Source organism: Rhinopithecus bieti, unplaced genomic scaffold (genome assembly GCF_001698545.2).
Source record: "Rhinopithecus bieti isolate Rb0 unplaced genomic scaffold, ASM169854v2 scaffold_72161, whole genome shotgun sequence".
In the NCBI taxonomy this organism is placed as follows: Eukaryota; Metazoa; Chordata; class Mammalia; order Primates; family Cercopithecidae; genus Rhinopithecus; species Rhinopithecus bieti.
Window position 1 is genome coordinate 703,790 of NW_016828382.1, and position 19,835 is coordinate 723,624.

Below are 19,835 nucleotides of genomic sequence, written 5' to 3' on the forward strand. Positions count from 1 at the left end.
AAGGAAAATTCCCTCTTTTTTTTTTTTTTTTTTTTTGAGACGACCTCTAGGTCTGTCTCCCAGGCTGCTGTGCAGTGGCGCCATCTCGGCTCACTGCAAGCTCCGCCTCCCGGATTCAAGCCATTCTCCTGCCTCAGCCTCCCGAGTAGCTGGGACCACAGGTGCCCGCTACCACACCCGGCTAATTTTTTTGTATTTTTAGTAGAGACGGGGTTTCACCGTGTTAGTCAGGATGGTCTCGATCTCCTGACCTCGTGATCCACCCACCTTGGCCTCCCAAAATGTTGGGATTACAGGCATGAGCCACTATGCCCAGCCAAGGAAAATACATTCTGTTGTTTGAAGTCGACATTTAAGTTTGAGATATAGGTGCTAAAATAGAATAGCCACAAAATTGCAGAAATGGAATCCATTTCATGGGTTAATTACAGAATGCCTTTATACTCTACCTTACGTCTAATAAGTAAATCTTTTAATTAAAAATACATCGAGGTTCCATTTGTGACTTATCATATAGACAAAGATGCACAAATTTGATTACACTCTGTTGGTAAAGTTGTAACGACAAAAGAAAAGTGCTGCAGGGAATGTAACTTTTTGTAAATATAGTAGTCTCCTTTTATTCACTGGGGCTGCATTCTAGGACTGCCAGTGGAGTCCCAACACTAATGATAGTGCCAAATCCTATATACACTATGTTTTTGGCTATATAGACATACCTAAGATAACTTTATGAATTAGATATTTACAACAACAACTAGTAATAAAATAGAACAATTTTGACAATATATTGCAATAAAACTTATGTGAATGTGGTCTCTCTCTCAAAATAATATTATTGTGGCCGGGCGCGGTGGCTCACGCCTGTAATCCCAACACTTTGGGAGGCCGAGGCGGGCGAGTCACGAGGTCAGGAGATTGAGACCATCCTGACTAACACGGTGAAACCTCGTCTCTACTAAAAATACAAAAAAAAAGCCGGGCGAGGTGGCGGGCGCCTGTAGTCCCAGCTACTCGGGAGGCTGAGGCAGGAGAATGGCTTGAATCCGGGAGATGGAGCTTGCAGTGAGCCGAGATTGCACCACTGCACTCCAGCCTGGGCGCCAGAGTGAGACTCCATCTCAAAAAACAAAACAAAACAAACATATATTGTTGTATGTAGTATTTTCAGACCGTGGTTGACAGCAGGTAACTGAAACCATGGAAAGTTAAACCTTGGATAAGGGAGGACTACTGTAAAATGGAGAGAAATGTTCTAATATCTATCAAAATGTTGAATGTATATATCCTCTGATACAACTATTCATTTTCTAGGAATTTATCCTATAGATAATATGTACACACATCCCAAATAACATATGCAAATGCTTATTATTGCAGCATTGTCTGTAATAACAAAATATTAGAAACAAGTTAGAACTTCTACCAATAGAAGATTATATTTTGCATATCCATGTAATAGAATACTAATATGCAGGCATAAAACATAAATAAGGAGCCTTTTTTCTTATAATAACATAAAAAGACTACTGTTTCTTGGGGGAAAAAGTACAGAATGTTGTGTATGGTGTACACAATTTTGTGGGAAAAAAAGGACAGAAAAAGTTGGTTTTTGGTGCACGTGGGGACGGTCTTACTCTGTTGCCCAGGCTGGAGTACAGTGTTACAATCATAGCTCACTGCAGCCTCAAACTCCTGGGCTCAAGCGATCCTCCTGTCCCGGGTTCCTCAGTAGTTGGGACTACAGGTGCAAGCCACCATGTTCAACTAATTAAAAAAAAAATTGTGAAAATGGGATCTCACTATGTTTCCTAGGCTGGTCTCAAAGAAAAATTTTTTATGTATGCCTAAAATATTCCTGGAAAGCTAGACAAAATTTAATAACATTGTGTCTAGGGAGATAAACTGGATTTCTGGAAGTCATAGATGGGAGGAAAAATTTTCACTGTAAAACGTTTTATGCTTTTGATTTATGAACCATATGAATCTACTACTTGTCCTAAAATGTTTTAAAAACTAAAATAAGGGCTGGGCACAGTGCTCATGCCTATAATCCCAGCACTTTGGGAGGCTGAGGCAGCAGGATTGCTTGAACTCAGGGGTTCAAGACCAGCCTGGGCAACATAGTGAAACCCTTTCTCTGCAAAAATTACAAAAATTAGCTGGGCGTGGTGGTGCATGCCTGTAGTCCCAGACACTTGGGAGGCTGAACGGGGAGGATCGCTTGAGACTGGGAGGTGGAGGTTGCAGTGAGCTGAGATTGTGCCACTGCACTCCAGCCTGGGTGGCAGAGTGAGACCCTGTCTCAAAAAAAAAAAAAAAAAAGAAAAGAAAAGAAAAAAAGAAGAAGAAAACAAAAACTAAAATAAAATTTTCATAAGGAAAAAAATTGATTGTATAGCTGTGAAGAAATTGCTTACCATTTTGTTCTTAGTTCCATATAAATTGTACAAATATAATACATGTTTTAAATACTGTTTCTCTTAAAAAGAAAGAAACAAAACCTGTCCGTATCTGCTGACCTTTGTGCCTGCACTGAGCTAAATGTAGGACAATGGACTGAGTAAACAGGAGAATAATTATCCGGTACATTTCAGTACAAATAAAGTACATACAAATAAACAGAAATTACCAAAAGGAATGGCACAAGTTAAAAGTGCATCTTTTCTTCTTGGTTTCATGACATTTAATTTAGAAAGGTACCATGTTTTAGAAGGATATCATATTTTTTGTTATCTGCCTTGCATATATAATTTTGAAAGAAAATCTGTTAAGCTATTAAAAAAGCTACTAAGTTACTAATTGTTCATCCTTCTGCCCTCCATTTTCTATTATTGTACCAGTGATGTGTTCGATTAAAAAAGGCAGCAGCAGCCTAAAAAATGATTTTTAAAAAATCCTATTAGAAGGCTATTTGTACAGATGTTCACTTCTCTTAAGAAATCTTCTACGGCCTTAGCTGCTCCATCCCAATTCTGAGTCAATGGGCATGTATACATTTTTTGTAGTTCATCATTTGTCTCATATGTTAAGACCTTTCTCAGTTACTGGACAGCCCATATTGCCACCCTCACTGTTACCTTCTCTTTTACTTGCTCCTGCTCCCCTAACTGTTGTGTGTGTTTCCTGTTTCTCACAGACACGAATCCAGCTCATGACAATACTGCATTCCAAGACTCTGCGAGTAAGGATAAAACCATATTAAATCTGGTAAGGAAATACATATGTTCACAACAAAGGTAATGATATCTTACAATGGTAGAACTACCCCTTTAAGTTTGCAAAGTAGTCTTTGAAGTATTTTCTTATCTATCCTTTCAAAATACTATGAAGTTCGTATAATTTAATAATTTATAGGCAAAGTAGTTAGGCCAAAGTGTTTTTGTGACTTGCCTAAAGTCACACAACAGGGTCAGAGCTGGGACCTCCTAGTTCCACCTTAATTTATCATTCATTCATTCATTCGCTCACTCATTTATTCATCAAAAGTCAATTGGAAACAAGCTAAATATTTCTCATTAGAGGACTGCTTAAATAAATGAATACATTAATAAATGAAGTTGAATAAAACGGTGTTATCTATCTTAATGATGTGTTCTAATCAGGTGAAGAAACAGATAATTACTGAATAATTAGAGTGTGCTTAGTGATTTGAAAGAAAAAAATGCTTGAGATGGCAGGCCAGAAAACATGTCACGGAGGAAGTGCCACGTGAGTGGCCTTGAATGTTTTACAGTTGCATGGTAAAGTTCTAGAAAACGTAAGGATAGCTGGAAATGATGAGAGAAAAGAGTTAAATTCCTTCCTTAAAGAGAAAATTCATTAGGCCCAGAGTGGTAGCTCATGCCTGTAATCCCAGCACTTTGGGAGATGGAGGCGGAAGGATTGCCTGAGGCTAAGAGTTTAAGGCCAGCCTGGGTAACGTAGGGAGACCCTGTTTCTACAAAATATAAAAACAAATCTGCCAGGTATGGTGATACTTGACTGTTGTCCCAGATATATGGGAGGTCAAGGCAGATGGATCACTTGAGCCTGGGAAGTTGGGACTGCAGTGAGCCATAAGCATGCCACTGCCCTCCAACCTGAGCAACAGAGCAAGACCCTGTCTCAAAAAGGAAACAACAACAACAACAACAACAACAACAACAAAACAAAGAGAGAAAGAGAAGACTCATTTCTGCTTCTATGAATTAATATCACTAAAGAGTAACTACGGATCTAATTTCATGATTCTTCAAGGGCCTTGCTTATTTCTTGGTCCCTCTGTTGTATGTGTGGAGCGGTGTGTGTGTGTGTGTATGTATTATTGTTTCCTTCTCCTCAATATACAAGCATTGTTCTAGTTAAGCATTTGGTTGCAGGAAACAGAGACCCATGCAAGCTAACTCAAGAGGAGGCCATGGCACAGACTTGGGGCAAAAATGTAGATGAAAATTTTCAGCATTTCATTCTGAAGATAGTTAAATGATTGGATTTGTGATTTGGAATAGTGACATGATGTCATTTGTTTCCTTTGTTATTCACAGGGGATTGATTCCAAGAACCCCAAAGATACCAAAATCAGAGAATGCTCAAGTCTCTTATATAAAAATCGCATAGTATTTGCATATAACCTAATGAAACAGGAGAGTTCCCTGATTCCCCTTGCAGGACGTGCAGCAGTGGTGTGGCTCACCTGCTTGGTCACCCCATAGTTCAAACCCCTAGGGGGAGCATGCAGACCAGCAGGTACAGAGGCCAAGGCAAGCACTTTTGGGCTGTGCCCCACTGGCAGCATCTGGGGGTGAATGTCTGTGATTCCCATAGTCTGAGTGGGTGTGTGTTACAAAGCTCTTTCAGATTTGCCATCTACAGACAGCTTGCGTTAATTAGCTCAATGGACCCTCGGCCTTATCACAAGGGCAGAGCACCAGTGTGACAGCTTTCTGTATCCTGAGCTGTTGCTCAGTGTCCCAAAAGAATTAGATCACACATGAGCTGGAAGGATGAGTGCAAGGTTTTACTGAGTGGTGGAAGGTGGATCTCAGTGAGATGGATGGGGAGCTGGAAAGGGGGATGGAGTGGGAAGGTGGTATGGAATGGGAAGGTGGCATTCCCCTGGAGTCAGGCTGCCCAGAGGCCATACTCTTCTAAGACTGCCCCAGGCTAAGCTCCCCTTGGCATCCAGACATCCCCCCTCTTCTCTCTTTCTCTGCCGTGTCGTTCCACTATTGCCAGTCTGCCAGTCTGCTGGTCTGCCAGTGTTGTGTGCTCACTTCAGCTGCTTGTATTGTGTGCCTGCTAAGGTCTCGGGTTTATGTTGGCACAGGATGAGGGGTGTGGTAGGCCAGAGTGGTCTTGGAAAATACAACATTCAGACACAGAAACAGGAGTGCCTGTTCTCACTTAGGTCTGCGGGCACAGGCCTGAGGGTGGAGCCCTCACCGGGCACCCCGCCTTTCTCTATCCAGCACTTCCCTGCCCCCTCCCGTATCACTAACACATCCTCTTATATACTTTAAATAATCTCTAGACTACTTATGATACCTAATACAGTATAAATGTTATGTAAATAGTTAAAATGACAAGAAAGGAAATCTGTGTGTGTTCAGTACAGATACAACCATTGTCGGCCTAACTAGAATTTTTTTTAGTTAGATCCGTAGATGCAAACCCACAAATACAGAGGGCCAGCTGTGTAGGTAGGAGGTAGTGTTGGCTGGTACATATGCTGAACATGGTTGCCCCTAGTAAAAAACGAACAGAATAAAATTCAAGTCCTTTAGTCTTTCATAGGAGAATCTTCTGAGAAAAGAAAATTCCTTCTCATCTCAAAAAAATATAGACATAAAGACACTTTTTAAAATAATGGACCAATTTGCCATTGGTCCATTGTGGGACTGGTTAGGATACTATGGCAATAATTCAGATGAGATGAAGGTAGTATGAATTTAGTGAAGGTGGAGAAAAGGAGATAAAGTTGAGAAATATTTAGGGGTAGAATTCACAGAAGATGATGACATGTCAGGGGTATGGGAAAAGGTAGATACCCAGACTTATGGCTTAACCTGCAGAATGAATAGAATAACATGACAGTAGGGAAAGAGGAAGGAGAGTAGAATTTGTGGGGTAAAATAAGATCAGTTTGAGACAAGTCAAATTTCAGGCTGAACTGAGACACTGATAGTAAGGAGATTTTATATACGGCTACACACCCATATTCATAAACTCACCTGTGCGGTTTTTGAAAGCTGACATATATTTGTGTGTTATCAGCAAAAATCCAAGTGTGTGGATGAGATTTCCCAAGGACTGTGGCAGGAAGAAAGGGAGCACTGAGGATATGGCTAACAATATCTGCTGGAGAAGGCAGAGGAGACTCGGAAGTGGCTGTTGTAGTGATGTGAGGCTGGGGCGTCAGAAGAGGGAAATCAAGAGAAAAAAAATCTTCAAGAAGAAGGGATGTATCGATCATTTTAGATGCTATAGTAAGGTCAAGTAAGACAAAGATTGAAAATTATCCACTGGATTTGGCAATAGGGAGTTCAGATAGCTGGTGAGAACACTTTCGTTGGAGTGTTGCGTAAGGGAGTAGAACAGTTAATTGATCACGAATGGGAGAGGAAGAACTGGAAACAGCAGCTACACACAACTCCTTATGTGACCTTAAAACATATCTGTATGCAGTAAAAGCCTAACATAACACTGTCTTAGCAGCCATCTTTGTCACAGTTTCTCCAAAAACGATCTAGACAGCCTCATGTGCTAGCCCCATATCACCCACACCTTACCTCTTCATCCATCCAGTCCTACCTCTTCATCAAACTTCAGCATGTTCCTTGTCTGCAGAAATTCCATGCTACTAAAGTCGTGCTGTCATGGTGCCACTCTCCTTCCTTTTTTTTTAATTGAGACAGAGCCTTGCACTGCTGCCTAGGTTGGAATGCAGTGGCATGATCTCATTTCACTGCAACCTCTGCCTCCCCAGTTCAAGTGATTCTCCTGTCTCAGCCTTCAGCATAGCTGGGATTGTAGGCCCGGACCACCGCCACTGGCTAATTTTTGTATTTTTGGTAGAGACGGGGTTTCGCCATGTTGGCCAGGCTGGTCTTGAACTCCTGACCTCAGGTGATCCACCTGCCTCAGCCTCCCAAAGTGCTGAGATTACAGGCATGAGCCACCGCGCCCGGCCGTCTCCTTCCTTTTCAGAGCGCTTGTTTATCTATCTCATTATTTGGCAATTAATCCTAGTTTGCATTGTGGTAATTCGCATCATGTTTGCATATTTTCATGTATTTACGTGCTTTTGGCTTCAACTAGATTGGAAGCCCCCTTGCAGCCAATTTTATTTCCTTCTTAACAGCATTAAAAACTGTAGAGCAGGGGTCCCCAGTCCCTGAGCCAGGGATCAGAACCTATTCCAGGCTGTTAGGAATTGCGCCGCACAGCAGGAAGTGAGCGGTAGGCCAGGGAGCATGACCACCTGACCTCCGCCTCCGGTCAAATCAGCGGTGGCATTACATTCCCACGAACCCTATTGTGAACTGTGCAAGCAAGGCATCTAGATTGCATGTTCCTTAGGAGAATAACGCCTGATGAGCTGAGGTGGAACAGTTTCCTCCCGAAACTATTTCCCCTCACCCCACCCCGTGGATAAACCGTCTTCCAGGAAACCGGTCCCTGGTACCAAAAAGGTTGGGGACTGCTGTTATAGAGTGTTTTTGTCAGAGTAGGCTTAGGAGAGGACAGGAAGTAGGAAAATGACTGGTTATGAAGTATTTCCACTTATGTACAGCGGTAAAATCTTATGATTTTAGAAAGCCAAAGAGGAACCAGAAACAATAGAAGAACATAAAAAAGAACGTGCTTCAGGAGGTAAGGAATGTTTCTCTCAATCCCCATGCGAATTTTGTTCTCTACTGATATTTTGTGGGTGAAATCTGTCCGAATAAAGGTATATCACAAATTCAGCATCTCTGGATAAGGTCAGTAGGACCAATTATTGATTCCATTTGTATCATTTTCAAACAGCCACATTTGCATTGTGTTGACTGTTCGATCCCAGAAAATTTGTAATAACTGGTGCTCTATTGTGAACTAAGAACCAAGTCAATATTGGTAGCAAATTCTATGGTCTACTTTGAGTTCTTTTTCCGTATCCCATCTAAAAGTAAAGCCACTATTTACAGAATAAGTGCTAATATGCTTTCCCCCTTAGCCTACCTCCATTAGGATGGAATAGTGGATAGAGTTCAGGCTTTGGAAAAATAGAGACTTTACATGGGATCAATCTCTGACTAGCTATGTGATCTTGGAAAGTTACTTAATCTCAAGTCTCGATTTTCTCATTTGCAAGAGGAAAATGAAGAGAAGGAAAGTACACTTAACTGAGAATCCATTCTATGCTAAGAACTAGGCTAACTTCGTGTGCATAGTTTTATTTAGTCCTCCAAATACTATGTGAGGTGGTAAATTGTGATTCAGTTGCCTAGCCTGTAAAATGTGAACAATAAGAGTATCTACAACAGAAGATTTGCTGTGAGGATTGAATAAATGAATATGTATGAAGCACTTAGAAAAGTGGCCCCAAAGTTCTCATAAAAGTTAGTTAATATGATAAAGAAATTGTCAGTCTTATCTTGTAGATGGCTTAATGAGTTTGTGACTTGTTCAAGATCACATAACTGTAAGATTCAAACAAAGCTCAGATTTAAACCAAGTTTGTTTGACTTTAAATCCAATGCTCTTAATAACTAATACATAGTTCTTGGTAAAGTTGTGATAAAATCATATGTGTAAAATGCTTTGCTCTGGGACTGGCCATATAATAAAGCCATGGTTGATGCCATGTTTATTGTCACTGTTATTGTTACCAGTATTGTTATTACTACTACTGTTGCTGCTACTATTAATAAAGCCTCAATCCAAAGAAGAACCAGGATACCAGTAGGAAGTTTAGGCTTTTAGCCATGGGATCAAGTATAACAAACATGCAAATGCAAAGAGAACAAATTGGCCTCTCGCTTGATTCTGAGACATCTTTCAGTCCGAAAGACTATTCACATGCTGAGGTATAAACCAATGATTTTAATGTCATTGTGATCCCAATAGCTTAGCATAACATTATAATTTAAGTGCACACATTATTAGCTGGCTATCATCTCAGACATATTTAAATGAAATACTTTTGTTTAGTGGAGATATAACATTAGATCAAATGTGCTTTTACATGTTAAGCCTTTTTAACCAAATAATATTTTATTGTCTTTTAATAGACTCTGTGGTTTCCCCTCTTCCTGTAACCACTGTGAAATCGGTTAACTTTAGACAAAGTGAGAAGTAAGTGCTTCTTCATGTAGCATGTTAACATGTTTTATTTTTCTGTTGGATTATGTTCAAATATTTTTTTTGTCTTATCCTACAGCACTTCTGCTAATGAGAAGGAGGTGGAGGTGAGTTTAAAGCAATTTTTTTTTCCTTTTAAAGAAGTGTTCCAGACTCGCCTGCTACAGTCACTTCATGCTTTGGCACAAGCTCTCATATGTTCGGTGTCTGTCTGGCTTGGCTGTGACTCAGTGCAGGTGAACCCTGTGCATGTCAGCATTATGTTGCTGGGGGCAGAAAGAAATGCCTCTGTATAAAACAGTATTAAACTGAAACATCTGACCACATCCAGTTTTCTCTCCTCCTCCTCACCCTCACATTATTTTGACAATAGGCAGAATTTCTCAGATTATCTTTGGGATTTAAGTGTGACTGGTTTACCTTGGAGAAGAGAGTGAAGCTTGAAGAGAGGTCCCGTGACTTGGCAGAAGAAAATTTGAAGAAAGAAATCACTAACTGTTTAAAACTATTAGAGGTGAGAATCAGAACATTTGGGATATAAACATTTGGTCTAAGCCAGGCACAGTGGCTCACACATATAATCCCAGCACTTTTGGAGGCCAAGGCAGGAGGATCACTTGAGGCCAGGAGTTCAAGATCAGCCTGGGTAACATAGTGAGACCCCTTCTCTACAAAAAAAAAAAAAAAAAAAGCCAGATGTGGTGGTGCGTGCCTGTAGTCCCAGACTTGGGAGGCTGAGGCAGGAGGATCATTTGAGCCCAGGAGTTGGAGATTGCAGGGAGCTATAATCACACCATTGCATACCAGCTTGGGTGACAAAGTGAGACCCTGTCTCAAAAACAAAACAAAAAACACCCACAGAAAACATCTGGTCATATTTTTAATAACACTTTCATAAGTACATATGAAATTACTTGTATGACCCAAACCGGTACCAGGTACCAAGCTCTGCCTGACCCAAATGGGAATCATAGAAAGTAAAAATGCAGGACCAGGCTGAAATAAAAGTTTCACTAATAGAGTATCAGCAATAAAATGAAAATGTCTTTTAAAGTAGGTTGCATGAGTCATCTGCCTTTTCTCTGGATTTTCAAATTTCAGGCAGAAGAGGAATCATGCAGAAAACTGAGCAATAGGAAATAATATCAATTTTCAGCTTCAAAGAAGAGAATTGAGTTTTTTCCATTTATGATTAACTGAGGAAAGGGAATGGTAACTGATTCAGTCTTGCAGATGATGGGCAAGCCTGCTATAGGGTACTGAGAGAAGAATGGGGGTGCATAGGAGTGTAACAACTACTATTATCCTTCCATATAGTGAAGTTACCATACATTTAGAGATGAGCTGGAAAATTAGTAGGCTTAGTTTTGGATGGACATTAAAATTCAGAAACCATGGAAAAGAATCATGTTATTTTTTACTGTGATAAAATATGTAACATAAAATTTATCATCTTGAACATCTTCAAGTGCACAGTTCAATGTAGGTTTATTTACATTGTTGCAAAACAGATCTTGAAACTCTGTACCTGTTAATTTCCCTTTTCCTCCTTACCCCATCCCCTGGCAACCATTATCCTACTGACTATGAATTTGACTACTTGAGGGACTTGCATAAGTGGATTCATACATTACTTGTCTTTTGTAACTGGCTTATTTCACTTAGTATAATGTCTTCAAGGCTTATCCATATTATAGCATGTGAGTGGATTTCCTTCTCTTTTAAGGCTTAATAAAATTCTCTTGTAGCTATCAATTTTTGCTTATCTATTCATCCATTGATGGACATTTGGGTTGCGTCCACTTCTTGGCTATTGTGAATAGTGCTGTTAGAAACATAGGTGTGTAAATATCTCTTGGAGACCCTTGGAGACCTTGCTTATAGTTCTTTTGAGTATATCTGGATTCAGGAGTGGGCTTGCTAGGTCATATAGTAATTCTATTTTTAATTTTTTAGAAACCACTGTACTGTTTTTCATAGCAGCTCTATCATTTTAGATTGTTACTAACAAGTGCACAAAGGTTCCGGTTTCTCCAAATCTTCACCAACACTTGTTATTTTCTGTTTGATTTTATGATAGCCACCCTAATGGGTGTGAAGTGGTATCTTATTGTGGTGTGGTTTATATTTCTCTAATGGATAATGATATTGTGCATCTTTTTATGTGCTTGTTGGCCATTTGTATATCATCTTTGGAAAAATATCTATTAAAGTCCCTTTCTATTTTCTTTGCAGAAAAAAAATTTATTTATAAAAGTACAGTTGCAGGGCTGGGCACGGTGGCTCACTCCTATAATCCCAGCACTTCGGGAGACTGAGGTGGGCAGATCACCTGAGGTCAGGAGTTTGACATCAGCCTGGCCAACATGGTGAAACCCTGTCTCTATTAAAAATACAAAAATTAACTGGGACTGGGCGCGGTGGCTCATGCCTGTAATCCCAACACTTTGGGAGGCCAAGGCGGGCAGATCATCTGAGGTCAGGAGTTTGAGACCAGCCTGGCCAACATGGTGAAACACTGTCTCTACTAAAAATACAAAAATTAGCCAGTCGTGGTGGAGGGCACCTGTAGTCCCAGCTACTCAGGAGGCTGAGGCAGGAGAATCACTTGAATATAGGAGGCAGAGGTTGCAGTCAGCTGAGATCACACCACTGTACTCAGCCTGGGCAATAAGAGTGAAACTCTGTCTTAAAAAAGAAAAAAAAATTAACTTGGTATGGTGGCACACACCTATAATCTCAGCTACTTGAGAGGCCGAGACAGGAGAATCGCTTGAACTCAGGAGGTGGAGGTTGCAGTGAGCTGAGATCTTGTGTTGCTCTTGTCTTGCTGGGGCCGACTGTGTCAAGACTCTATCTCAAAAAAAAAAAAAAAAAAAAAAAAAAAAAAGTACAGTGATTATCTATATGTACATGTAGCATAAAGTAATTTTCTGTAGGCATATTTTAGTAGACTGGTCTCTCATTCCTGGTGGAGGAACTTCTCTCATTGATGGTTGATATTTTACAGATGGTTTTCAGCTCCCAAAAGTGTTCCTGCTTTAAATAACACCTGGAAGGCTGGTTGAATCATATGTTTCCTTTACGTTTGGTTCTTTCTCCTGAACATCTGAATACTTCTGATGAAGTTGTTTTGAATTAAATAAGAAATAGCTGCGTTCCTAAGGGAAGACTGTTCTCTCCCTTAGGAGAGAGAAATATATGTTCATAATATTTTGTTTGTAGTTGCTTCATTTGGTGGCTCTAACCAAAGCAGTTCATCCTGGACATCAGTCAAACACTGCCATTTCTTTTTGATATCTGAAATTACCTTAGCATTCTTCTTTTCAGATTTTCAATATCTGGACTTTTAAAATATTTTGTTGAGTTCTTATTTACTATTAAAATAAAATTTATTGATGGCTTTCTTACAAATTTTAGATTCTATTCTATGTTGATACTAGACGAGGGTTTTCTCAAATGCAGGCAAAACAATATTCAATTCCATGATGTTGTTGGTCTTCTTTCCTTCTAGACACTAAATATGCACAATGTTGGAAATATCTGAGACTATGGCTTCACTTCTTGATACTTTCCTTTTGCCATAAGATGTATTCCCTTTTTTTCTGAGTTTTTGCTTGACTTTCTGTTGTCAGTGTGTCTTTTTCAACAGATGGCTGGGCACTAATGGGTCCTATCTTTTGGAAGTGACTGAGTCAGCTGGTTTCTCTGAAAGGTCTGAAGATGCTGCAGTTGGAATAGCCTTGTGTTGTTGGGTCCTTATTTTCTCCACTGATTTAACTTTTCTTCTCACATCACTTTCTTCAGTGCTTTCAGACTCATTGCTAATGGGTTTGAGTTTTCTTCCTGGCTTTTTTGCACTCATTTTTGCAGATTCATTTTCACTTCCTTCATTTTCAGAAGTGCTTGAGCTTCTTTTTGCTTCTTTTCCTGGAGGAGTTGAAGTGATAGATAATCTACAATATTTGGAGAATTCTTCATTGGCATACATAGATGGGCTGTGTAAAGGAAGAACAAAGGTTTCACAAGGTTCTTCATCTTTCTTATTTTCAGCAAGCCTGCCAATTCTTCAGACAGCAGAATTATATAGGAAAATCAAACACATTGGTAGGCTTGCACTTTTGACAAGCTTTATCTTTCACAGAATGTGTTCTTCATAAAATGTTCTTTGAATATCATGGACCTGCATGCCCGGGAGGCTGCACTCAATGTGGCAGGGCCTTCAGGCCACTCTCTTTCCATTTTTTAATTGAGTTATTTGGATTTTTAATTGTTGAGTTACAGAAGTTCTTTGTATATTGTGGCTATTAACCCCTTATCAGTTGTATGGTTTGAAAATATTTTCTCCCATTCTATAGGTTGCTTTTTCTGTTGACTGGGTCCTTTGATGCATAAAGACTTTTAAATCTGATGTAGTTCCATTCGTCTATTTTCACTGTTGTTATCTGTGCTCTCGGTGTTATATCCAAGAAATCATTGCCAAAACCAATGTCCTGAAGCTTTTCCCTTATGTTTTCTTCTAGAAGTTTTCTAGTTTGGGGTCTTACTTTTAGGTATTTAATCCATTTTTAGTTTTTATATATGATGTAAGGTAAGGTTCCAAATTCATTCTTTTGTATGTGGATATCGAGTTTTCTCAGCAATATTTTGTTGAAGAGACCATCCTTTCCTCATTGTGCATTCTTGGCACCCTGGTTGAAGGTCATTTCATATACATTTATTTCTGGACTTTTAATTCTATTCCATTGGTCTATATGTCTGTTTTTATGCCAGTACCACACTGTTTTAATTATTGTAGCATTGTAATATGTTTTAAAATTAGGAAGCGTGAGCCCTCCTCCTTTTTCTTTTTCAAAAGTGTTTTGGCTATTAGGGTCCCTTTAGATTCCATATGAATTTTGGGATAAATTTTTCTATTTCTGCAAAAAAAAAAAAAAAAAAATGCCATTGAGATTTTGATAGAGACACCCTTGAATCTGTATATCACTTTGGGTAGTATAGATACCTTAACAAAATTAGGTCTACCAACCCTTGAACACAGGATGTCTTTCCATTTATTTATGTCTTCTTTAATTTTTTTCAGCAATGTTTTGTGGTTTTCAGTGTACAACTCTTTTATCTCCTTTGTTAGGTATATTCCTAAGTATTTTATTCATTTTGATGCTATTGTAAAGGGAATTGTTTTCTTGATTTCCTTTTTGGAAATTGTTAGTGTGTAGAAAGACAACTAATTTTTTGTGTTAATTGTGTACCCTACAATTCTGTTGAATGTGTGTATTAGTTCTAACAGATTTTTTGGTGGAATTTTTAGTGTTTACTATGTATGAGATCATATCATCTACAAACAGAAATAATTTTACTTCTTCCTTTCTGATTTGGATAACGTTTCATTATTTTCCTTGCCTAATTGTTCTGGCTAGAACTTCCAGTACTATGTTGAATAATAGTGGTGACAGTGGGCATCTTCACCTTGTTCCTGACCTTAAGGAGTAAGCTTTTAGTCTTTCACCACTGAGTATAATTGTAGTGGGGTTTTCATATATAACTTTTATTAGGTTAAGGAAATTTTCTTCTATTTCTAGTTTTCTTGATTAGCACTTCAGTGACAGTAAAAATAATCTGTGTGGTTTTCACACCTTTTGTTAGTATTCCTAGTTTTGTGTTTTTTAATCAGAAAAGTGTGTTCAATCTTATCACATGCTTTTTCTGCATCAGTTGAAATGACCATATGGCTTTTGTCCTCCTTTTTGTTAATGTGGTATATTATACTGATTGATTTTCATATGTTAAATCACCCTTACAATATAGAAATAAATCCTACTTGTACATGATGTATAATCCTTTTTATGTGCTGTTGAATTCAGTCTACTAGTATTTTGTTGAGAATGTTTACATTAATATTTATCAGAGATACTGGTCTATAGTTTTTTTTCTTTAATGTCTTTTTCTGGCTTTGGCATTAAGGTAATGTGGACTTCATGGAATGAGCTGGGAAGTATTCCTCTTCAATTTTTGGGAAGAGTTTTATGAAGACTGGCATTAATTCTTTAAATGTTTGGTAGAATTCCCTAGTGAAGCCATTCAGTCATGGATTTTCTTTTTGGGTGATGTTTGATTACTGATTCAATCTTCTTACTAGTTATGCGCCTGTTCAGATTCTCTATTTCTTCATGGCTTAATCCTGGTTGACCATACTCTGTTTTGCTAACAATTAACATCTGCTCTTTCCTTCCCAACTGGGGGTGGTGGTTTAAACCACTTAAGAAACTGCAGTCTGACAATTGCCATTCTAGTTGGTTAGCAACTCTCTAACTACAACTTATACATGTCTGTCTGTTTCAAAAGTGGTTGTCCTTCATTGAGCACCAAATGTGCAACAAGCATCTCTTACCTCTCATATGACAGTATTCCTGGAGAGGATATGTGATGGTCCTGATCGGACAGATGAGGAAACAGCAAATCAGAAAGGTTGAATTTTTTTTTTAACATTTCTAAAATTATGATGCAATTTATAGCTGGTAGTGCCTAATGGTTTTATTGACAGCCTTTTCTTTCTTAATGATATACAAAATCATGGTGTCTCTTATAATTCATGTTGTTTTAGATTTGGGAAAGTTTTAGAAACTTGCTCACAATCACATAGGTAATGAGCAGTGTCATGTCTGCTTCCAAATCTGTTATTCACTTAATCCTGTCTGTACTCTGGTGAGAAGGATGTTCATCAGGAAGGGCATCATATTGTGTAAAGGGCACAGGATTGAGAGGAAAATTCATAAGGCAATGAATGTATATTCACCTAGCCATCCCAATCATACTTTATCATTCATGGAAGAACAAGCATAGTTGTCAGAGACATTTTTAATTCCAGTATGCTTGGTTACATTTCTTAAAATTCCAACCTATGCTCCTTATATGATATTCACCTCTTTTATAAGCATAGTCTCTTTACCATTGTCAATTAATTGTAGCCCATCCTATTGGCTATAGAAAGAAAGATGTGGCAAATCTGGGAAGTAAATAAAAAAGAACAGACATGAAAGATTTGTGATCACCTGCATATATCTACCCAGTACCCAACACAGATAATAATATATCAGTATCATTCATTATTGGCCTTTGCTGCTTCTTTTCATCTTCCACCGAAATAATTGAGATTAGAATGTCATCCACATTTGCAACTTAGTCAGTGTTAGAATCACTCGCTGAATGCTTGTTTTGGATATCTTTTAATATGCTGTTTTCTGTACAGTCTTTAACATCTCTGTGTGAAGATGACAACCAGACACAGGAAATCATTAAGAAGCTGGAGAAGAGTATAAAGTTTCTTAGCCAGTGCACAGCACGAGTGACCAGTAGGGCTGAGATGTTGGGAGCCATTAATCAGGTAACCTGTCTTCATTTCTCTGGTTAGAATGAAATTACAAAAAAGATTCATTTTCCTGAGACTGTGGATTTCTCATTTCTAGGAATAAGTTTTAAAATACTTTTGTTGTATAAGACATGTGTTTAATATAGAAAAAAATGGAATGTACAAATAAATGTAAAAACAAATCTAATAACACGAGCCAGTGACAATCATAAAAATTTTGTGATATATTCTTCAAGATGTATAGTGTTATATATAGTGTTTATAATCCCTTATATAGTATCATAATCTGCTTTTTATTCATCATATAACATAGGTAACTTTCTGTGTGATATAAATATATATGCACATATCACCATTTTATGGTATCCTACTGGTTGAGTAGACATAAATTATTTAACCAATTCTTTGTATTCAATCATTTCAGGATGTTCTTGATATTTTTCTGTTATAAACAATATTACAGTAAATATCCTTGTATATGCATCTGTGTGTACTTGTCCTTAGAGAAGTAGAATTCCAAAATTTCTTTGTGGGCACACCTGGGGAGGTATGAATTTTTAAAATCTATACCTAAGCAGACTTTTTTAAAAATATATTTTCTTAAGGAGAAATTTAATTGTGGTGGTAATTTTAGTTTGATCGTTTGTTATATATTTCTACCACTTAGCTCCTTTTTAACCCCTCACTAGAGAATACTGTTATTCTTGGTTTCATTTTTACTAAAGTTATATATGCACATAGTTTTTTAAAAGGTCAATCAGCTCTATAAGCCTTACTAATTTTCCATGATCCAGAGAAACAACTTTCAACTCTTTTGTCTTATTTGTTTTGTATTTGCATTCACATTTTTAAATAACATGCTCATGCTGTCATTTAGTGATTTATTTTCAGTTTTAGGTATTATCTGTTGCGCTTCCACGATGAAGATATTTAGTTCTTGTATCAATCTCTGGCCCCTCACACCTTTTCGCTGTCCCTCACGCTATTGTTGGCCACCCTGCTTTCCTGGCCAAGCTTATACTCCACAGTTAAACATAGTTTTCACTACCTTGCATGACCCCTCAACACTTTTCCCTTTCGTGCTTTGTCTTACTCATTTGGCGAATCTACAAGTAAATCTGTTTCTCCCTCTCATGCCTGCAGAGCTGGAAAATATCACATTCCCATGCTGACCTGTTTCTCTTTGAATTCATTATCACCAACCTCAAGTGGGTCTGTGGGGCTTCCGCTCAATCACCCTCCTTCTCTCTCAAATATCAGTTTCCCACCCTTTCCTTTCTCCTCAAACCACTATCATGTCTTTCCCCATATTCTCTCTCAAACACAGGTAATGACTTTGCTTCCAACCTCACTGAGGAAACTGGGACAATCAAAGGAAACTGCCACAAAGCCTCCCGGCGTGTGAACCCTTACACACTCCCTTGCTCTTGTTCCTAAAGATGCATTGTCTCTAACTCTATCCAAGGTCAGCCTTCCCCCCTGTAAATGGGAGCCTTCCCCACTAATTTACTGAGTCATGGGACCAAATTCTCCTGACTTTTCTTCTTTTACATTTTCTCCACTCTACTGAACCATTTCTATCAGCACACAAATAATATGTTGTTTTCTAGATGGGAATAATAACACAAAACAAACACAAAATAACCTTTCATCCTTTCTTTTCTGGCCACCACCCTGTTTCTCTGTTCCCACTTACAGCAAACCTCGACAGAATGGTACTCACTATGTGCAGTCTTCCTCCTCCCATATTCTCTCAAACCCAATCTAAATCAGCCTTTTGCTTCCACAAAGCAGATTTTTCCAAGGTCACTAGTGACCTCCACATTACAAAATTCAGTTTCTCAGTCCTCATCTGGCATGGCTGATGTCTTCCTCTTCCTGGAAATGCTTTCCTCACTTAACTTCCAGACATCACGTCCCCTGGCTTTTCTGTACATCACACACTGCTCCTTCCAGGCTTCCTGCAGTCCTACCCCTTCTCTCAGACCTCTGAATATTGAAGAGCCGCGGGACTCCACTCGTGCGCATCTGATCTCCATGTGCACGCTGTCCCCCTGTGATCCCGTGCAGTCACCTGAGGACCCTCAAATTCATATGTTTAGCCTAATCTACTCCCCTGAGCTCCAGACCAGGGTATGCTACTGCTGACTCAACAATCCCACTTGGATGTTTTATAACCTCAAACCTAACATTCAAAACTGAAGTGTTCATGGTCTCCCCGCCAAACCTTACCCCATGCATAAGCTCCTTACTTCACTCAAAGGCAGCTCTGTCCTTTTAGTTGCTCAGGCCAAAATAGGGGCAGAGGGACTTGGAGTAATGCTCAACACCTTTCTCTCTCACTTCACATTAAATTCTACAGAAACCCTATTGGCTGAATTGTCAGAATATATTCAGAATTCAACCACTTATTTCCCTTTCGACTGTTACCATCTTGATCTAAGCCTCCATTCTATTTTGTCCAGATTAATGCAATAGGTTCCTATATGGTCTCCCTGCTTCCATCCAATTCCAATCCCTCCTCCCAACATAGTCTGTTCTTAAAAAAGGAGCCACAGTAATCCTTTTAAAACTTAGATTGTGTTACTTTTTGGTTCAATGTCCTAAAGGTCCTCACTTTACTTGGAGTAAAACCCAATGTCTTACTGTGGTTTGAAAGGATGTGTGGCCAGGTGCAGTGGCTCATGCCTGTAATCCCAGCACTTTGGGAGGCTAAGGCGGGCAGATCACGAGGTCAGGAGTTTGAGACTAGCCTGACCAACATGGCAAAACCTCATTTACTAAAAATACAAAAATTAGCCAGGCGTGGTGGCACACACCTGTAATCTCAGCTACTCAGGAGACTGAGGCAGGAAAATCACTGGAACTCGGGAGGCAGAGGTTGCAGTGAGCCAAGATTGTGCCACTGCACGCCAGCCTGGGCAACAAGAGCAAAACTCTTTCTGAAAAAAAAAAAGGGGGGGGCCAAAGACTTCAATAGACATTTCTTCAAAGAAGATATACAAATGGTCAATAAGCAGGTAAAAAGATGTTTAACATCCTTATATGTATTAGGAAAATGCAAATCAAAACCACGATGAGATACCACTTCACACCCACTAGGATGTCTATTGTGAAAGAAGAAAGGAAGGAAGGAAGGAAG

The 19,835-nt window shown here is 39.0% G+C and overlaps 1 protein-coding gene across 9 annotated transcripts in view; it reads left to right on the forward strand.

Moving 5' to 3' along the window:
• Positions 1 to 19,835, forward strand: part of IRAG2 (inositol 1,4,5-triphosphate receptor associated 2) — a 59,749-nt gene that overhangs the window by 31,462 nt on the left and 8,452 nt on the right. For all 9 annotated transcript variants that reach the window (XM_017864503.1, XM_017864504.1, XM_017864505.1 and 6 more), the window contains 6 exons: positions 3,140 to 3,210; positions 7,797 to 7,854; positions 9,255 to 9,318; positions 9,404 to 9,431; positions 9,698 to 9,838; positions 16,574 to 16,708. In XM_017864503.1, the coding sequence (XP_017719992.1) occupies positions 3,140 to 3,210; positions 7,797 to 7,854; positions 9,255 to 9,318; positions 9,404 to 9,431; positions 9,698 to 9,838; positions 16,574 to 16,708 (497 nt within the window). The remainder of the gene's footprint in view (positions 1 to 3,139; positions 3,211 to 7,796; positions 7,855 to 9,254; positions 9,319 to 9,403; positions 9,432 to 9,697; positions 9,839 to 16,573; positions 16,709 to 19,835) is intronic.